General features: G+C 43.0%; 2 protein-coding genes across 2 annotated transcripts in view; both read left to right on the plus strand.

Moving 5' to 3' along the window:
* Window positions 1–8,623: 8,623 nt before the first annotated feature.
* Window positions 8,624–9,280, plus strand: LOC138356010 (uncharacterized). The gene has a single exon (XM_069311559.1). The coding sequence runs from the start codon at window positions 8,624–8,626 to the stop codon at window positions 9,278–9,280; it is 657 nt and encodes a 218-aa protein (XP_069167660.1).
* A 2,920-nt stretch (window positions 9,281–12,200) lies between these two features.
* The window catches only part of LOC123744873 (protein-associating with the carboxyl-terminal domain of ezrin), a 29,861-nt gene continuing 23,008 nt past the window's right edge, over window positions 12,201–19,053 (plus strand). The window contains exons 1-3 of the mRNA XM_045725077.2: window positions 12,201–12,385; window positions 14,622–14,738; window positions 15,556–15,744. Of these exons, the coding sequence (XP_045581033.1) occupies window positions 12,329–12,385; window positions 14,622–14,738; window positions 15,556–15,744 (363 nt within the window). The 5' untranslated portion in view covers window positions 12,201–12,328. The remainder of the gene's footprint in view (window positions 12,386–14,621; window positions 14,739–15,555; window positions 15,745–19,053) is intronic.

Consider the following 19,053-nt stretch of genomic DNA (forward strand, 5'->3'; position numbering starts at 1 on the left):
GTCGCCAATGTTGTCATCGAGAAAACTTAATCGAATCTTGAAAACTTAAAATTATGTTTATACAATCCCTCTCACTTCGCCTCCAGCGTAAAAGTTCCCATAAGTGTGAGACAGACATACTGACGGAATGACAAGTTGTGTGTGTGTCGCTTTGGGTGTATTTTGGGTGTGTGGCTTTTGGGTGTTGGGCGTGTGGTGGTGGTGGTTTAGTGGGTGTTGATCGAGTAATGTGGGTGTGTGCCCCTATTTTACTGCACCTGTAATAGTGTGAACAAGTTATGATACCTGGTTGATACCTGGTTGATGGGGTTCTGGGAGTTGTTCTACTCCCCAAGCCCGGCCCGAGGCCAGACTTGACTTGTGAGACTTTGGTCCACCAGGCTGTTGCTTGGAGCGGCCCGCAGGCCCACATACTGTGGGTATGTATGTTTATTCTAGCGTAATTAAAGGAGGATTTGGGTTGCTTCGGGTAGTTCTATAGTCCCATCATACTCATTCTAGAGTGAGAGTGAGAGTTGATAGAGTATGTTGATAGATCAGAGATTCTTTAAGATTTGAGAGAGAGATTTGAAATATAAATTAACTTCAATAGAGCGTGCAGGTTTTCTTTTATTAGCGCTGTAGTGAGGATGTTGTAGTATCTATATATAATTATTCGTTTTGCTGGGGACAGGTAGCTTGTGTGTGTATGTTTATACGTTAGACCTTTGTCGAGTTCCCCCCAAAGTCAAACTTAGGTGAACAGGTTCATTAGGTGAGAGGAAATGCGTCCAACCATTTCTGTCCCGTCTGAGACAATCTCTCTCTCTCTCTCTCTCTCTCTCTCTCTCTCTCTCTCTCTCTCTCTCTCTCTCTCTCTCTCTCTCTCTAGCATAAACCCAATCCTTCTTCAGAAGTATTTCTGAGTGTCCCCTGTGCACATTATCAGATAAGGACTTCTGCTGCAAGTTTAGAAGGTGGCGGATAAGGACATGGCCTAAAAGAAGTTGTCGGAGGAGGAGGAGGAGCAACAGAAGGAAGACGAGAGAGAGAGTGGGAAGAGAAGAGGCAGGAGGAGGAGGAAGAAGTCAAAGAACACTGAAATAAAACAAAAGACAATTAGGGGGAATAATTCTGATAAAGATGAGAAGGAGGATTAAGAAGAAGAAGGTTTCAGATGTGATTGTCTTTCCGACTAATATATATGACTCAAATGCCTTAGTCACATGTCCAATGCCATTCCACCAGTTGTGGGAAGGGGTAAGGGAAGGGAACCGTCAGAGGAAGCCCCAAGTCATTACGACTATATAGCACTGGGAAGGGGGTCTGGATAAGGATTTGGGATGGGACGGGGGGGAAATGAATGGTGCTCAACCACATGTGGACAGTCGGGGATTGAACGCCGACCTGCATGAAGCGAAACAGTCGCTCTATCGTCCACCTTAAGGATAGGGGTAAGCCTTGTACGACTATGTAGCACTATAGGAAGCGATATAGCGCTATAGGAAGCGATATCATGTCAAGGGTATAAGACTGGATGGAGGGGAAAAAGGAATGTTGCCCAACCACTTGGACCCAAGCTGCGAAACAGACTTTTGCATCAGACATGTGGCTCAGATATACGAGTCACATATGTGAATCAGACATGAACCTCATACATATTACATCATAAGTCTCAAGTCTTCTTCCTCATCTATCTCAGTATATTCTTAATTATTTTCTTTCTCTTATTACAGACGCTCTATCTGAAAATACAATTTCCAGAATTTATTTTAGAAAGCAAATACACGGAAACAAAAAGTAATAGCATAAATTCAATTATTTCTAAAAGTAAAAAAAATGAACCGAAGAAAATAATCACGAAATAGCAACCCAAACAGAAAACGGAGAAAACGCCGAGAATAATTCATATATATATATTTGACGAAACCGCGAATACAAGTCAAGAACTCAAGACAGGACGATAAACAAGACGTCAGGCGATGCACGAACGCTTCACCACCACCACCGCATTAATAATCAAGAGAGTTAAACAATGCGAACAAACTCTCCCTGTCTGAGAGTTGGTTGACAAAGGAGGGAGGGGAAACTCCTTTAAACTTCCCCGAGCGAGCAGACACAAGGATGAATGTTGGCCAAAGTTGATTGGAAGGCTTCGTCAGGTGCGACGCGGTGGGCAGAATAAGTGTTCAATAAAGTATTCTACACTGGAGCCTCCCAGTCCATTTGTTTCGTGGTGGAAAAAAAAGATTTGTGTGCTCAAAGGATTGTGTTGTGCCGCTGGAGGGGTATTGTGTTTCCGTATTGCTGATGGGCTCTCTTTTGTTTTTCCTGTTAATAGGGAATGTTTGTTTTCCCTGGCGGTATTAACAATGAGATGCGCGAATCTTTTAAGTGTGTGTATTTAGTATTTATGTCTGCTGAGTCGAGCTATTAGCTCTTGGATCCCGCCTTTCCAAACAATCTGTTTTTTTTTCTATTATGTCTACTACATATATTTCTCTTACACACGCGCACACGCGCACACATCCCTAGGAAGCAGCCGTCAAACTCACCCAGAGACCTATTTACTGCTAGGTGAACAGGGGCGCCAGGGTAAAAGAAACTCGGCCTATTTTGTGTGTGTGTGTGGGTGTGTACTCACCTAGTTGTGTTTGCGGGGGTTGAGCTCTGGCTCTTTGGTCCCGCCTCTCAACCGTCAATCAACAGGTGTACAGGTTCCTGAGCCTATTGGGCTCTATCATATCTACATTTGAAACTGTGTGTGTGTGTGTGTGTGTGTGTGTGTGTGTGTGTGTGTGTGTGTGTTGCAGGAGACAGTATAGCTATTGTCACCAGGTATAGTTACAAGGATCACCGCCTCTTGTCACCCGCCATGTTTGGTCACCCCGTCATACCTCCAACTAACAGCACCATCGCCTGCGGACATATATGTAAATATCCGCTGCTGCTCCTCACTAATACACAACCCATTGAGGGTCGTGCGAGAGCGCTCCATGTATGTGTTGCCCCGTCACGATGTGCAGTAAAGCGCCTCGATGGTCGCACGGAACTTTAAGGATACAGTTCCCAAGGGACCAGTTATTGCTGAGGCATAAGGAGCAGACGAAGAGGTGTGAGAGAGGGACTATATGCAGCAGAGACTACAAGTAAAAGGAGTTTAATTACAGCAGAACACTGATAGACTGTGGTAAATGGGGAGGTGTGAGGGGGGGTTGTTTGACAAGTTGCCGGCTTTCTGTCTCCTTCCAGGTCACTAGAGAGATAGTGACCTCGAAGGAGACTTTCAGGTAAATACCAGGAAACCTGAAGGCTTGAACGTTATTCAGTAGACGTCTGCAAGTCTCGCCTTGGCTCTGTGAGAGAGACAATTCTCCAAAACAGATTTGTGAGTGAATATAATTGCAACCATAAACACCGGAGGCACACATTGGCCGGGTAACATCAGCAGCATGTGGGACGCTGGCAAACATTTAGAACGGCATTTAAAAATGTAAATCAACTCTTTTTTTTCAAGAGAATCTATACATCCCATGATCGATACTTAGAATTTGCAGCACCGGTCTGGAACCTGCTCCTTGTGAACCATAAACCCAACGAAGTCAAGTTAATGGAACTACATCTCACAAGCAGGCGATGAGTCACAATAACGTGGCTGGAGTATGTTGACCAGACCATACACTAGAAGGTGAAGGGACGACGACGTTTCGGTCCGTCCTGGACCATTCTCAAGTCGTCCTGGATCATTCTCAAGTCATCCTGGACCATTCTCAAGTCATCCTGGACCATTCTCAAGTCGTCCTGGACCATTCTCAAGTCGTCCTGGACCATTCTCAAGTCATCCTGGACCATTCTCAAGTCGTCCTGGACCATTCTCAAGTCGTCCTGGACCATTCTCAAGTCGTCCTGGATCATTCTCAAGTCATCCTGGACCATTCTCAAGTCATCCTGGACCATTCTCAAGTCGTCCTGGACCATTCTCAAGTCGTCCTGGACCATTCTCAAGTCATCCTGGACCATTCTCAAGTCGTCCTGGACCATTCTCAAGTCGTCCTGGACCATTCTCAAGTCGTCCTGGACCATTCTCAAGTCGTCCTGGACCATTCTCAAGTCATCCTGGACCATTCTCAAGTCGTCCTGGACCATTCTCAAGTCATCCTGGACCATTCTCAAGTCGTCCTGGACCATTCTCAAGTCGTCCTGGACCATTCTCAAGTCGTCCTGGACCATTCTCAAGTCGTCCTGGACCATTCTCAAGTCGATACATCTCACAACTTAAGAGGAGAGTATAGGGGAAATAGACAAGTTTCACATAGACAGCATCTTTAAATCTAGATGAAAGTAAGCCACAGTTGGAAGCTGGAAAGTCAAATGAATTAAAGAAATGTAAGAAAATACTGTTTCCCTGTACTGGTAGTCAGCTAGGGAAAGGCAGGGAAAGATGATACGTTCCCTTTCATCTGATGCCGCTGTTCACCCCCTAGCTAGCTAGTATTAAATACTGTACGTAACCCAGGAGTTATAGGCTCTTGTTGAAGGTTAATCACTTCCTAGGGAAGGTCAGTAGGCCTAGGGGGGACTTCGACAACTCTTTGGTGTGCCCCATCTGGCCTATTGAAAAATAATTTGCTTTATCTGGGACAGGAAGCCTGTGAATATATATATCTATATAGTTCAGACTTGTAGCGAGGTCCCTCAAGGTCGAACCCCACAGGATATAACCCCACAACAGTTGGCTAACTCTCGGACATCTGTTTACTGCTAGGTGAACAGAGGCATCAGGTGAAAAGAACCGTGTCTGATTCAGGTATCAAGCCCCAGATTCTCAGTTGTGAGTCGAGAATGTAGCTACTGTGCTACAGAGACCTCACCTTAATAACAAGCACATATCTACAAACCAGACATGACAAGGCTGATCTCAGTACTAAACAGTTTGGAAGTTAATCCACACCACTACTTAAAAAGGTCAAATGTAACCCATACAAGGGGCACGGGCCTCAAGCTCAATGAGCCACGATGTAGGACAGATCGGGAGATACTTTTTTAATCAGGGTTATGAGTCCATGGAACCTCCTACCCGCCAGAGGCGTAAATACCAAAACATTACTTCAGTTTAAAATCCAGATAGAAAACATCCTCAGGAGCAATTATCTGCTTTTGACAAGCCGCCGGCTTCTGGTTCCCATCGAGGCCACGTGGGAAATAGTAGAGCGCAGATAAACTCAGGTAAAAGCTATGGACACACTCGGTCTCGTAGTGCAGTTGGTTTCGTTCTCGACTCATAATTTGTAATGCTGGGTTCGATTCCAGGGTAGGACAAATTGTTAGAATCGTTTTTCCTTTTACCTAATACCTCTATTCATCTTGCAGTAAGTAGGTACCCACAAATAAGTCATCTATTGTACTCACCTAACTGTGCTTGCGGGGGTTGAGCTCTGGCTCTTTGGTCCCGCCTCTAAACTGTCAATTAACTGATGTACAGATTTCTGAGCCTACTGGGCTCTGTCTGCGGGCTGACAGCTGAATGTGGGCCTGCATCCTTGGTATGAGCAATAGTCTGACTTTGAGGGGGAAGGGGGGGGAAGGGTACCTCGATACAGGTACCCTTCAAGTACCGATACAGGCTAACGTGTATATATATATATAAACAGGCTTCCTGCCCTGACGAAACGAATTATTCTATAAACATAGTCTCCGTGGTGCAGTGGTAAGACAATCGCCCGGCGCTTCGCAAGCTCTTTAGCCTGGGATCGTATTCTGGCCGGGAAGGATTGACTGGGTGCCAATCCTTAACTGTAGCCTCTGTTCACATAATTCTTGTGCGCAGAAATGACCAGGAGTTCAAATTCTTCGCTATTAGCACATTGATGACATTTTAATTAAGTTTACACTAAAGAGACGCATTTTCTCTGCCTCAGCAATGTACGTTTTCTATTAATAAGATTATGGGGGTCCCTTATATTTGTGTCCTCTTCTAAACATAATACTGTACATTGATATACAGTAGATAACATAATACATTGATATATAGTAGATAACAATACATTGATATATAGTAGATAACCTAATACATTGATATGCAATAGATAACATAATACATTGATATACATTAGAGCAGTAGATACGCAGGCCTAGAAAATAGGCCTGATATTTCTATGATATATATATATATATATATATATATATATATATATATATATATATATATATATATATATATATATATATATATATATATATATATTTCTATGATATAATGTATACTAAAATATTCATAAAAATATAGTGGTCTATTTATAGATGCAGAAGTTGCGTTTAAAAAAAAAAACTAATATCCAAAGCGTTTCGGTCATATCATTAAAAAAATTAGTTAAAATATTTACAATCCTAATGGGTAAACACAATACTAAACGAGAAGTGAACTAACATACGGATTATTCAAGAAATTTAACAAATGATAAACAATATAACGGTAAACCATAATATAAGATTTATAATTTTAGTCACGCTTGTAAAGTATTTAACATTAACAATAACAGCAAAAACACAAAGTTGACATTTTGAATGAGGAAATGTAAGCGAATCTTGCTACATGATGTTAATTAGATAGTTCCTAATTTATCTTTTAAACTGGTTGAGAGAAGGACAGTTTTTAATCTGATTGGGAAGTCATTCCACAATTTGGGACCCAAATTCCCCCTATCAACATTGGTGTTCCTCAGGGCAGCATACTTGGCCCTCTCCTCTTTCTCATCTACATTAATGACTTTCCAAATGCCTCCCAACACCTCAAACCAGTTCTATTTGCTGACGACACAACCTTCATTTACATATTTGCTGACGACACAACCTTCATTTACACATTTGCTGACGACACAACCTTCATTTACACATTTGCTGACGACACAACCTTCATTTACACATTTGCTGACGACACAACCTTCATTTACACCTTTGCTGACGACACAACCTTCATTTACACATTTGCTGACGACACAACCTTCATTTACATATTTGCTGACGACACAACCTTCATTTACACATTTGCTGACGACACAACCTTCATTTACACATTTGCTGACGACACAACCTTCATTTACACATTTGCTGACGACACAACCTTCATTTACACAACACAGCAAACCAGACATGACGGGGCTGATCTCATTGAAACTTAAAATACTGAACAACATGGTGGGTATATTCACCAAACAATTTCTTCAAAAGATCAGATGTAACACAAGCAATGGTTACAAGGATAAGCCACATTGGACAGAAAATAGGAGGGAGAGGGAGGGAATTTTCAGAGGAAAATGTCAATTAAGCCATTACGACTATATAGCACTTCGAAGGGGTCAGGATAAGGATTTGGGATGGGACGAGGGGGAAGGAATGGTGCCCAACCACTTGTGGACGGTCGGGGATTGAACGCCGACCTGCAAGAAGCGAGACCGTCGCTCTACTGTCCAGCCCAAGTGGTTGGGACATTCTGTAACCTGGAACTTCTGAAATATTGCTGAATTTCAAAATCCAGCTCGATATTTTGGACAAATGGAGGGACATTTGACGAATTGCCGGCTTGGAGTTTGTCACTCTTCTAATTGATGATTTATGTTGAGTAAATTGGGGTCGAATATAATTTGTTGCTAGGTGAACAGAGGCGTCAGATGTAAGGAAACGTCATTATTTGACTATTTCCTGATTTCTTAGACATGCAGTTATATATTAATGGTTTAGGTCTGTAAGGTATAACATACATTTTAACGCAGGCTAAACTGATTAGCAATACTGTAGTGTTTCTTGGTTGATGATGTCACGCAAAAATTTATTTATTTATTTATTTATGCATATACAAGAAGGTACATTGGGAATGTGAGGATACATAATATGGTAATTACAGTCTTGTAAAGCCACTAGTACGCGCAGCGTTTCGGCCAGAGTATTGTGCTTGTATGTTCACTACTGAGGTGTTGCTCCTGTGTAAATCAGAAGCTAGGTCACGCAGTGTCAGTATACTGCCCGACTAACTCACTGTCATCTTCACTGTCAGAATCATCTTCACTGCTATAGCTACCAACCATATCATAATTCTCCTCCTCGTTTAACAGCCAATTTAACTACTGAAATCATTGCCAGCGTCATTTAAAAATGATCTTCGTGGCTAAAACTGTCATAATCCCCATTTCAAAACACATCTTCACAGCCTAATGAGATAGTTCTGATTCTGTCTTATGATCGGCTTTATAACTGCCAGAAATCTAACCTTACTATAAATCAGACCTTTACTAGATTTGCTAGTTAACTGTTATATTTAATTTTGCTCAGATTTGCTCATTTTAATTTCAAGTGAAATTTAGAGCCCTAACAAAACGTGATGGCTGGAGTAGGGTGCTCGATGAAGGATGCCCAATGGGCAAGTCTTACCGGGTTCGCCATAGCCTTGAACGCTCTGATAATTATGTAATACGTTGGCTGGGCCTTGAGGCTGTATGCGGTGCCTAGAATTCCCGCCAGATCTGGCGTTTATAGTTCATGGTTTATCTTCATCGTCATTCTCCTGGCGGGGGCGGGAGGCATTTTATATTTGGTCGATGCTACCCAGACACGCACCAGTCTTGTCACGTGTGAACCGTGGGCTGGCTGGATGCCGTGGACGACCTACACTATCTCGGTCTTTTTCCTCCTGAGATTATGTCTAGTATGGCTCTCCACCTACCGAATAGCGGTTCTACCCTGCCTGGTGGATGTGTGGCTCTTCACCCAAGGCACCTTCACGCTCTTCATGGGTAGGGGAGTCTCAACCCACGCGTTTGCCTTCCTCGCCCTCCTCAGGTTCGTGTACTGGGAATGGAAGAATTTTACGAGGCCTCTGAGTGCGCTGAAGGTGTTACTGTGCTTTGCGGTGTTTACGGTGGTGGTGTCGGCGGCGCTGCAGACGGCTGAGGAATGGAACACAACCCTAGGCTTGCACCTGAACGCCCACGGGGAGCTCACGCCCATGCGTAGCTTATTCGAATATACTTATATGACGATGGTCACCGCCTCCACCATAGGTTACGGCGAAATGACGCCCACCACCACCCCTGGACGCATCCTGGTGGTGTGCTCCCAAATGGTGTTTTTGATGGTGTTCGCAACGCAGTCGGCGGTAGTGGCCAATTGGGTGAGGAACTCTATCAAGAACTGGCTGAGACTGCCGCCCCAGACTAGTCAACCCAGGAGAGTCATACTCATCAACCAAGGCAACACAACACATAACGAGTTGTCCGCGATACTCAAGATGACTTACGGTGACAGATAGTGTCAGCTGCTGCTGCTAGCTGACACGACTCGCAATCCCTAGCCAAGAACTCTGTACAATGACGAGATGCAAGCGGTCCCCAGTTCAGACATGGAAAAGGACTTAAAATATCTATTTAATAAACCCTCGGCTGGGGACTCTGTAATAGTTATGAGTGATCGTGAGGTAGCCAGTCACTTGGACGAGGACAAGGCCATCTTTGCGCTGGTCTGCCGGGTCAAGGAAGCTGTGCCGCACGTGAGGCTGGTAGTCGGGTTATTGCTGGAGGAGAGCATGGAGGCCGTTAAGAGCATGGCAAGCTGGGGGCCCGAGGACACTGTCGTCTGCCTCGAAGAGCTCTGTGTCGGCCTCCTGGTGCAGGAAACTGTGGCTCCCGGCTCCGCCACCATATTGGCCAATATGGCCGCTCCCCGAAACGTCAGGTAAAGCTTCTTGGAAGACACTAACAAGAGCACCCTCCAGCCGACGGAGTACCTCCGTCATATGTATCTGGAGGGTGAGAGATTTACGCTGGCCGATGTAGAAGGGTAGAAGATGTCCCTGGGGTTCATTAATGAGGCCATAAACCTCTACTTTGCGTAGGGAAACCTCCTGCTTGGGTGGTTCTCTCCCAACGGCAGGAGCGCTGGCCTCTTCCAGTTGAAAGGTGGAACTCGAAATGTTATTTTGACCAGTGGAGCCCCAGAACAGATTACGCAAGTAACAAAACCAATCAAACAACCCTCAGAACAGATCAAACAACCTTCAGAACAGATCAAACAACCCTCAGAACAGATCAAACAACCCTCAGAACAGATCAAACAAAGCTCAGAGCCGACCACAGAATATATCACACAAACCACTGAAAAGACATCAGAACGAACCACAAAACAGTCGGAGAACCCCAAGACACAGGATGACACTGTCACAAGGACTGAACACCAACTTTTTACGGAATTCACGATGGTAGATAGTCGTCCTAACATGATGGTAGGTACTCTCCCCAGCGCGATGCTCAGTAGTCTCCCCAGCACGACATTAAGTAGTCTCCTCAGCATGGGGTTTTCTTTTGATGACGTACTTTATACAGGAATCAACAAGGAGTTGAAGGTTTATGTGTGGAATGGTTTAAACCAATGGTTCTCTCCGCGTGACCACACCTTCATCAGTCTCTTTTCCGATATTGGACAGGTTCCCTGCATTAAAATGACCGACTCCATAGACGTTTCTAACCACAAGTCTCTGGAAGTTGCTCTTCAGCGCTACCCCAACGTTTTTCTGGTGCTCCCGAAGGACTGGAAGTCAGCTTCCATAGCGTTGATAACACCGCGGTCAGGACCAACAGCTGTCCTCGAAGTCTATCAAGCCAAGAGCCACATAACACCTATAATGCCACGGATGCGGCTTGTGACAAGTGTACCACTTCTGAAGGAGGCGGTGATCGGTCATCCTTACTCTGCTCCGAACTGTATCAATTCCTCCATCTTTGTCTCCGCCATCATAATGGCAGCTTTTGCCAACACCGGTTACAACATGTGGAGGCGGCTGGTGAAGGCGAAGGTGGCGTCGGTGAAGATGACCGGGAAGGTCAGGTACGGGGAAATATTTCAAAGGCTTTTGCTTGCTGAGAAATTGTTGCCGGTGGGAGTGGTGGTTAGTGTTGAGAGAAAGCGCTGGCCCATAACTAACCCTCCTCCCTACCACCAGTTGAATGAGGGAGATAGGGTTATTGCCTTCCGCCTCACTTGATCTCTTTCATCCCCTCCCTCTGTCAACAAGTGTAATTTTTAGTGCTTTCACTTGAAAATGACCTGATTAACCACTAGGAGTGCACGGTCGAGCTAAGGCAAGAAGCCACAGTGATGGTTTCGCTTCTTGCATTAGTACTGTTGCCTAACAATTTCCTTGCTTCGTTTCTTGCAAGTTGACGTTCAATCCTTCATTCCGTCCATCCTTATCTTCATCCCTTCCAAATGCTATATAGTCGTAATGGCTTAGTGCTGAGGTATTGATAATTACTTTCTGATAAATACGGCTGAGGTTAGCACGGCTGAAACGCTGAGGTTAGCACTGCCGTAGTGCTGTAAGGACATGACGGCTGAGTGGACAGCGCTCGGGATTCGTAGTCCCAGAGGTACGGGGGATCGAGACCCGGCGGAGGCGAAGACAAATGGGCAGAGTTTCTTTCATCCTAATGCATCTGTTCACCTAGCAGTAAATAGATACCTGGTGGTTAGACAGCTGCTACGGGCTGTTTCCTTATTGTGTGTGTGTGTGTGTGTGTGTGGGAAAAAACCCAGTTGATTGACAGATGAGAGGCGGGCCCAAAGAGCCAGAGCTCAACCTCCGCAGGCACAACTAGGTGAGTACAGCTGTAGCGCTGAGGTTAGCACGGCTGTAGCACTGAGGTTAGCACGACTGTAGCACTGAGGTTAACATGACTGTAGCACTGAGGTTAGCACGGCTGTAGCACTGAGGTTAGGACGGCTGTAGCACTGAGGTTAGCACGACTGTAGCACTAAGGTTAAATTAACACGACTGTAGCCCTGAGGTTAGCACGACTGTAGTGCTGAGGTTAGCACAACTGTAGCACTGAGGTTAACATGACTGTAGCACTGAGGTTAACATGACTGTAGCACTGAGGTTAGCACGGCTGTAGCACTGAGGTTAGCACGGCTGTAGCACTGAGGTTAGCACGACTGTAGCACTAAGGTTAAATTAACACGACTGTAGCCCTGAGGTTAGCACGACTGTAGTGCTGAGGTTAGCACGACTGTAGTGCTGAGGTTAGCACGACTGTAGTGCTGAGGTTAGCATGACTGTAGCGCTGAGGTTAGCACAACTGTAGCACTGAGGTTAGCACGACTATATCGCCGAGGTTAGCCCGGGCATAGCGGTGAGGGTAGCGAGCAGCGCTAAGGTTAGCGGAGGTGGGAGCCGCTGAGCACCTATCCCTGCCGTAAGCGAGGTCGGAGCTGGAGGTAAACACCTTCCCCCTCAGACGTCAACCAGCCACCGACTCCCACCACCAGTTTTTGTTTCACCACAAGTGGCTGGCGCCCCGCAGCTATGGGGAATGTGGACAGCACTCTGGGACAGCTGGAGGTGGACCGGGATAAAGGCGAGGTGTGTGTATATACACCTAGAGCGCATGTAATCAATATAATGAAGTAACAGTGAAGGCAGTTTCTGACTTTTTTTTTAATAGTCCTTCCAGCAGTGAAGGGCTGTTAAGGGTCAGAAACCTATTAACCCTATTCTGTGGTGCAACACGGCTCTTGGATACTGTATATATATATATATATATATATATATATATGTATATAATACAATTTTTTCTATTAAGGCTATTTTCTACCATGTTCCCCCTTTTTTTATCTTTTATTATTTTTTTTTCATTCAACACAATTTATACTTAAAGCTCAATTACTATTAAGTTTTAGTTTAAGTATTTTTTTCCCCACCTCTCCTTGCCCGAAACGCTTTGCGTACTAGTGGCTTTAGGTACTGTATGTACTACCTCTATCTTTAAATCTTACAGAATGTTTGTACTGTAACGCATATCCTAATTTTTGTGAGGACATCACAAAAAGTGACACCCTCGCATTTTGTAGGGCCGATGTTCGATCCCCAATCGCTCTATTGTCCAGCACAACCACTTGAGCTCAACAGTTGAGTAACGGGCTTGCTTTATGCTGGCCGGCGCTCAATTCCCAACAATTCAAGTTGTTGGGTACCATTCCTCCCACCGTCCCATCCCAAAATTCTTATCCTGATCCCATTCAAGGACTATATAGTTGTAATGGCTTGACGCTTTCTCCTGATAGTTTCCATTCTCTTCTCCCAGGTGAATGGGCATTTTTTCACCACATTTCTCTATCCTGGCCTCATATCTTTTCTGTGTGCTGTGTAATCATACTGGCTAAGCACTTCCTCACAATTGTCTTACCTTGCAAGTTGATTTCCTTTTTAGTTACAGTATTGTATATTTAAGCGGTGCTAAGCCTCTTCTTAATCTTCTGAATCTTAAAAAACAATAACTCTTCTTGCTGAGGGCCACGAGCCCCCCCTGTTGTGATTTCTTGTCTGATTTATGCTAATAATAGCGTTCTCTATTTCCATAATAACTGTGAACCATATATAGTAATTAGAATGGGTACCTGGTATTGCTTGTGATGAAGACCACATCTTCACTATACCCCATCTTCACTGTAACAATGCTCACTGCACACAATCATCACTGCCATCGTCACTATGCACACTCCTCAACACTTGTAACGAATTACACTACACGACCATCCTCATCACTGACCATTTACACTACACAAGATCACCCCCATCAATATGACCACCTTCACTACACACAATCATCCTCATCATTGAAATTTCTAATAAATGGTTGATATGTCTTGTTTTGAGACCAGTGTTAGGTGTTTGGAGACATTTTATTTATTTTTATTTTACCTATTTTATTTTTTATTTGAAGGTACAATAGGTTTGAGAACCTCCTTTAATTGGTGCCTTTTTTTTTTTTTTTTTTTTTTTTTTTTTTTTTTCGTCTTTTAATTCATTCTGTCTTGCAATAAAGGTTTGTATGACTATATAGCACTCGGAAGAGTTAGGAAACAAGGATAGGTGGTTGGATGGAAGGGAAAGGGAACTATCGGTGGAATGCACTAAGCCAGGGGATACAGGTTGAAACTTAGTACCCTAATGAACCACAGACATACTAGAATTTTTTGTGTTCGAGCAATTAATAAATGGAATGCACTAAGAAGTGATGTGGTGGAGGCAGACTCCATACACAGTTTCAACTGTAGATATGATAGACCCTAGTAGGCTCAGGAACGTGTACACCAGTTGATTAACAGTTGAGAGATGGGACCAAAGAGCCAAAGCTCATGCCCTGCAAGCACAACAAGGCAAGTACTATATAGCACATAGGAGGTCAGGATACGTATTAGGGATGGACGGGGGAAAAAAATGGTAATCAACCACTTGGATGGTCGGGGATTGAACACCGACTTGCATGACACAAGACTGTCGCTCTACTGTCCACCCCAAGTGGTTGGGAGGGAAGGAATGTGCCCCAACCACTTGGACTGGTCAGTATAGTGACAGTCTTGCTTCTTGCAGGTCAGTGTTTGGTCCCGACGGTTCAAATGATTGGTCATCTTCCCTTCCCTTTCATCCAATCTCCATTGAAATAATGGCAGTGTTCAACATCAAAATTCTGTGCACTGTACTGTATAAGTTTCAAGCATTACTCTTCATAATTCTTGCTGTATTCTTCATTGCCTATTTGTTTAGTTTGATTTTTGTTTTAAGTTTTAATTGTTATAATATATAAGAATATCCACAGGTGTATGAAGACTGGATGATGGCCCCTGGGGATTTGGATGGTGTCCCAGTAACGGTTTTCTCCGCCGCTCATCCTCCCTCTTCACGCAAACGACCCTATATTGAAAGGGCTCTACAGGTATAACCAAACAGAAAAGATTGCAGTTTTAATTAAAACCTAGGACACTTAATTGTTCTCTTAACCCTTGGGCTGTGGCTTTGGAGAAGTAGTTGGGTCGATATCCATAATCAACAATCGACTTGAGAATGGTCCAGGACGGACCAAAACGTCGTCATCCCTTCACCTTCTAGTGTGTGGTTTGGTCAACAAGTAGTTGGGGTCCTTTTCCTTCCTCCCATCCCATCCCAAATCCTTATCCTGATCCACTCCAAGTGCTATATAGTCGTAACGGTGCTTTTCCCGGATAATTTCCTTCCCTTCCACTATCCTCTGTGCTTAAAATACCTTCAAGCAATATTTGACTGCAAAGATACATTTTTTTTAACATCATGGTTATCAGTTTGTGACCAAAAATTTGTTACACACTGTTTATGTAATGCACTCGCAGCATGTTCATCTATAAACTCCAGCAAAGAGAACCTACACTTAGCTACGTTTTCCCCCACCTTTCCTTCTTTTTCACTTGCGCACACACACACACACATTCATCCTATGCACACACATGGTACACAGTTGAGGGACCCTAGTTTAATCCTTGAACAAGACAGAAGCAATTGGGAAGAGTTTCTTTCACCTAATGCACATGTTCACTTAACAATAAATGGATACAAGGGAGTTGGCTAAACCCAATGATTTGGTAGCATCCTGATCCAGCACATCTTTGTAAACTGTATAGTACATGAAACACCCTGAAATAATGTTAAAGCTATAAGATTTGCAGTACCGTACTGTATATACTTTTATGTTCTACAGAATTTTAAATGTTGTTTTATAGGCAAGCAAAGTGTACCGACATCCAGGGCTATTAAAATATCTGGATGGCGGTATGATTGGTGGGGAGATAGTTGTGGTGACGGAGAGAGCCAGACCACTGCAGCACTACGATCTGGAACACTTCTCACCACTTCACATATCCGCAGGACTTTTGTCCATTGTTGACACACTAGTCTTTCTCCATGACAGGGTAAGATGAAGCTTTGTGTTTGATATGTTACTGTAGCATGTAGATGTCTGGTGGTTATGGAATGTCCTGTGTATAATAAGACTATAAATATCCTTTAATATATAAAAGTTTATGTACACTAATGTATTTGTCACTCATTTCAGTATACTGTACTAGTAGATTATATATATATATAATATATATATATATAATATATATATATAATATATATATATAATGTGTGTATGTGTGTGTACATATATATGAGAGAGAGAGGGACGGGAGAGACGAGAGGGACAGGAGGGACGAGAGAGAGAGAGAATGCAGTGGTACCTCTGCTTACAAATTTAATCCATTCCTAGAGACGGTTCGTAAACCAAAGTTAATTTTCCCATAAGAAATAAAGTACGTAAATTGAATTAATCTGTTCCACACTCCCAAAAATATTAATGTCGAAGTAAATTTTATACCCAATTCACACAAATCTTTAGAACTAAAGTATGTAAAAGTTATTGCTTACCTTTATTGATGACTCTTGAAAGCATATGGAAGACAGTGAGGAGGAGAGGTGCTAGTGTTTGGAAGGGGAGTCCCCATCCATTATAACTTCAGGCAGTGATGACTTCTCTGGAGTATTCTTCCTTACGATTTGCAGGATTACCACTAGGAGGTTTTTGCAGGAGGTTGTGACTCGGCTTGCTTGTCTTGCTAAGAATCTGTCTAAAGATACTTGTTTTTCCCTACATTTTAACGAGGAAGAGACATCCTCTACTGCCTCTACTCGCAACTATTTTCTTAGGTTGAACCTTGCTACTGACTTTCTTGGGACCCATGGCGAGATATATAATAATTACTTTTATGTTCAAATACCCAAAAATCTGAAGAACACTGAAATTCTTTACAAAGAATTCAGGCCCGATTGTCACTAGGCAGAAGGCACTGGTAAACTGAGACGCGGTCGCCGTGTCACCACGCGCTAGGTCAGCCATACGTGTATCAACAAACTACGTTACCCAAGGGGGAAAGTTCGTAACCTGATTCAGATTTCATGAAGAAATTGGGCTCGTAACCCGAAAATTTTGTAAAAAGGGGCATTCGTAAGCCATGGTGTTACTACAGGGTACAGTGGAACCTCGATTAACGAGTGGCTCTATTAACGAGTTTTTCCAGTAACGAGCAAGCCACTCGCAGCAAATTTGTCTCTATTGACGAGCTTGCCTCTATTAACGAGCAAAACCACATGGTGCTTCCTGCATCTCGCGGGTTCTCGCAAATTCTCGGACGCCTCCGACGCTAGTGTTGTTGTTGTATCGCACACGACAAGCATCCCTCTGGATTTATTTGAGCTTTTCTTTGGGTTTTTAGTGGTTTTGCGACTACAATTTGTAACACGATATCTCCAAAGAAGCTGCTTGCTAAAGATAGTGTTGTCAAGAGGAAGAAAGACACAATTACTGTGGATTTAAAGAAGGAAATTATAGCAAAGCATGAGTGTGGTGTCTGTGTGATTGATCTCACAAGGGAGTATGGCAGGTCCTTATCATTAATTTACACCATTAGTAAGGGAATGAGGAGGTAAGGGAGGATGCTGCCTCTTCCACTGAGATGAGGGAAGTGTTTGGAATGTTTGAAAAGGTGAATGCATTCTTGGAAAAGCTGCCCTGATAAAGCAGTGACAACCCGGTGTGTGAAAATGTTTAATTAATTTATCACTTTGTGATAACACTTTATGAAAGTGTTATCACTTTCGCAGGTATATGTCGCTTGAACGTGACACATTTTTTTCTCTTGAATGCACCCAAACACTGCGCTCAAGCGTCATTTGAGCAAATATTTCTATAAAATCCAATTCTTATACGATCGACTTGGGGATTGTATACATGTTTGCCATGAAATTTCTGTTTTCTTTAATAACCACATTGCCTATTTGAGAAAACGGCATTGTATTGTATCTTCGTGGTAAGACTATTATATTGTTGACACAACGAGTATAATCAACGTAGTTTTTTATTTGGTGCTGGTCTAACGCATCCTTGTGTGACATTTGAAATGAAATTTGAGTGAAATTCCCAAGAAGAGAGAGTCCGCCTGACTCAGAGGTGGATTCTCCTTCCACACCATAACCCCTCTCCTCCTTCCCACCTCCCCATTGTCTCCCTCAAGCCAGCAACTACTCTTCATAAGGTAAAGTAAATATTAAAACACTACAACAAAACATTTATATTTACATAAAAAAAAGTCATACAAGTATGGATGTTTTTGGGAGTGGAACTGATTAAATTTATTTCCTTTATTTTAAATGGGGAAATTTGTTTCTTAAGACGAGTTTTCCAGGTAACGAGCTCGGTGCCAGAACGAATTAAACTCGTTAATAGAGGTTCCACTGTACTGTATTTGCAAAAATGAATTTTCTTATGTCTTCGGCAGCTTTGTTTAGTTAGTTAAAATCTATTGCCTATTGTTCCTGAAGTTCCGTCTAACGAATTCTTCCCTATCAATTTTGTTGATTCCCATTACTATTTTTTATGTAGTGATCATATCACCTCTTTTTCTCGTATCTTCTAGTTTTGGCATATTTAAGGCCTCTAACCCCTCATAGCTCATCTTTCAGTTCCAGGAACTATTTAGTTGCAAGTCCTAGCACCTTGTCCAGTTTGTTGTGCTTCTTAAGATATGGGCACCATTCAACCGCAATTATACCAAGTAATAATTACAGTACTGCAAAGAAACAGTGCTTGCTTATACATGCTCCTATGTAATGAGGATGACAGAGTGAATGTAAGAGTGATTTTTTTTTTTTCCTTTTTAAATGTGTTATCCTTTTTACTGTTCTGTCTGCTCTTGATAATCTGAATTATATATGGGTGACCGATTCCCATTCGAGCTTGCCAGACATTTGAGTTAGCCAAAATTTTTACTTGAAATGTCAAAAATGTAAAACATTATAATTTATTCTGGGTTTTGTTAGGTAGAAATCTCTGTAATCTGACGTTTTATTAGAGTTGGCCTGTCAAAATCTCAAACTTGAATTTATTTGGATTATCTGAAGATTTTGGTTTACAGAATTCGGGCTTTCAGTAAGTATTCACCATTTTTCCTTAGGCTGATCCCTCCTCGGCCCAAATAAAATTAACAAGCAGAATAACAGACCAATGAGTAATTGCTATGGCGATGGTCTCGTTCTTGCATGTCGGCATTTGATTCCCCAGTGGTCCAAGAAGTTGGGCACCATTTCTGCACTGTCTCATATCCCAGTTCCAATCCTGTCCTCGTACCTCTCCTTCAAGTGCCGTATAGTCATATTGGCTCGGCAATTTCAACTCTTAATTA

The sequence above is a fragment of the Procambarus clarkii genome, chromosome 70 (assembly GCF_040958095.1).
Source record: "Procambarus clarkii isolate CNS0578487 chromosome 70, FALCON_Pclarkii_2.0, whole genome shotgun sequence".
In the NCBI taxonomy this organism is placed as follows: domain Eukaryota; kingdom Metazoa; phylum Arthropoda; class Malacostraca; order Decapoda; family Cambaridae; genus Procambarus; species Procambarus clarkii.

Excerpts from the sequence above, each read along its gene's own strand:
- LOC138356010 (XM_069311559.1), top strand. The coding sequence starts at position 8,624 with ATGCCGTGGACGACCTACACTATCTCGGTCTTTTTCCTCCTGAGATTA.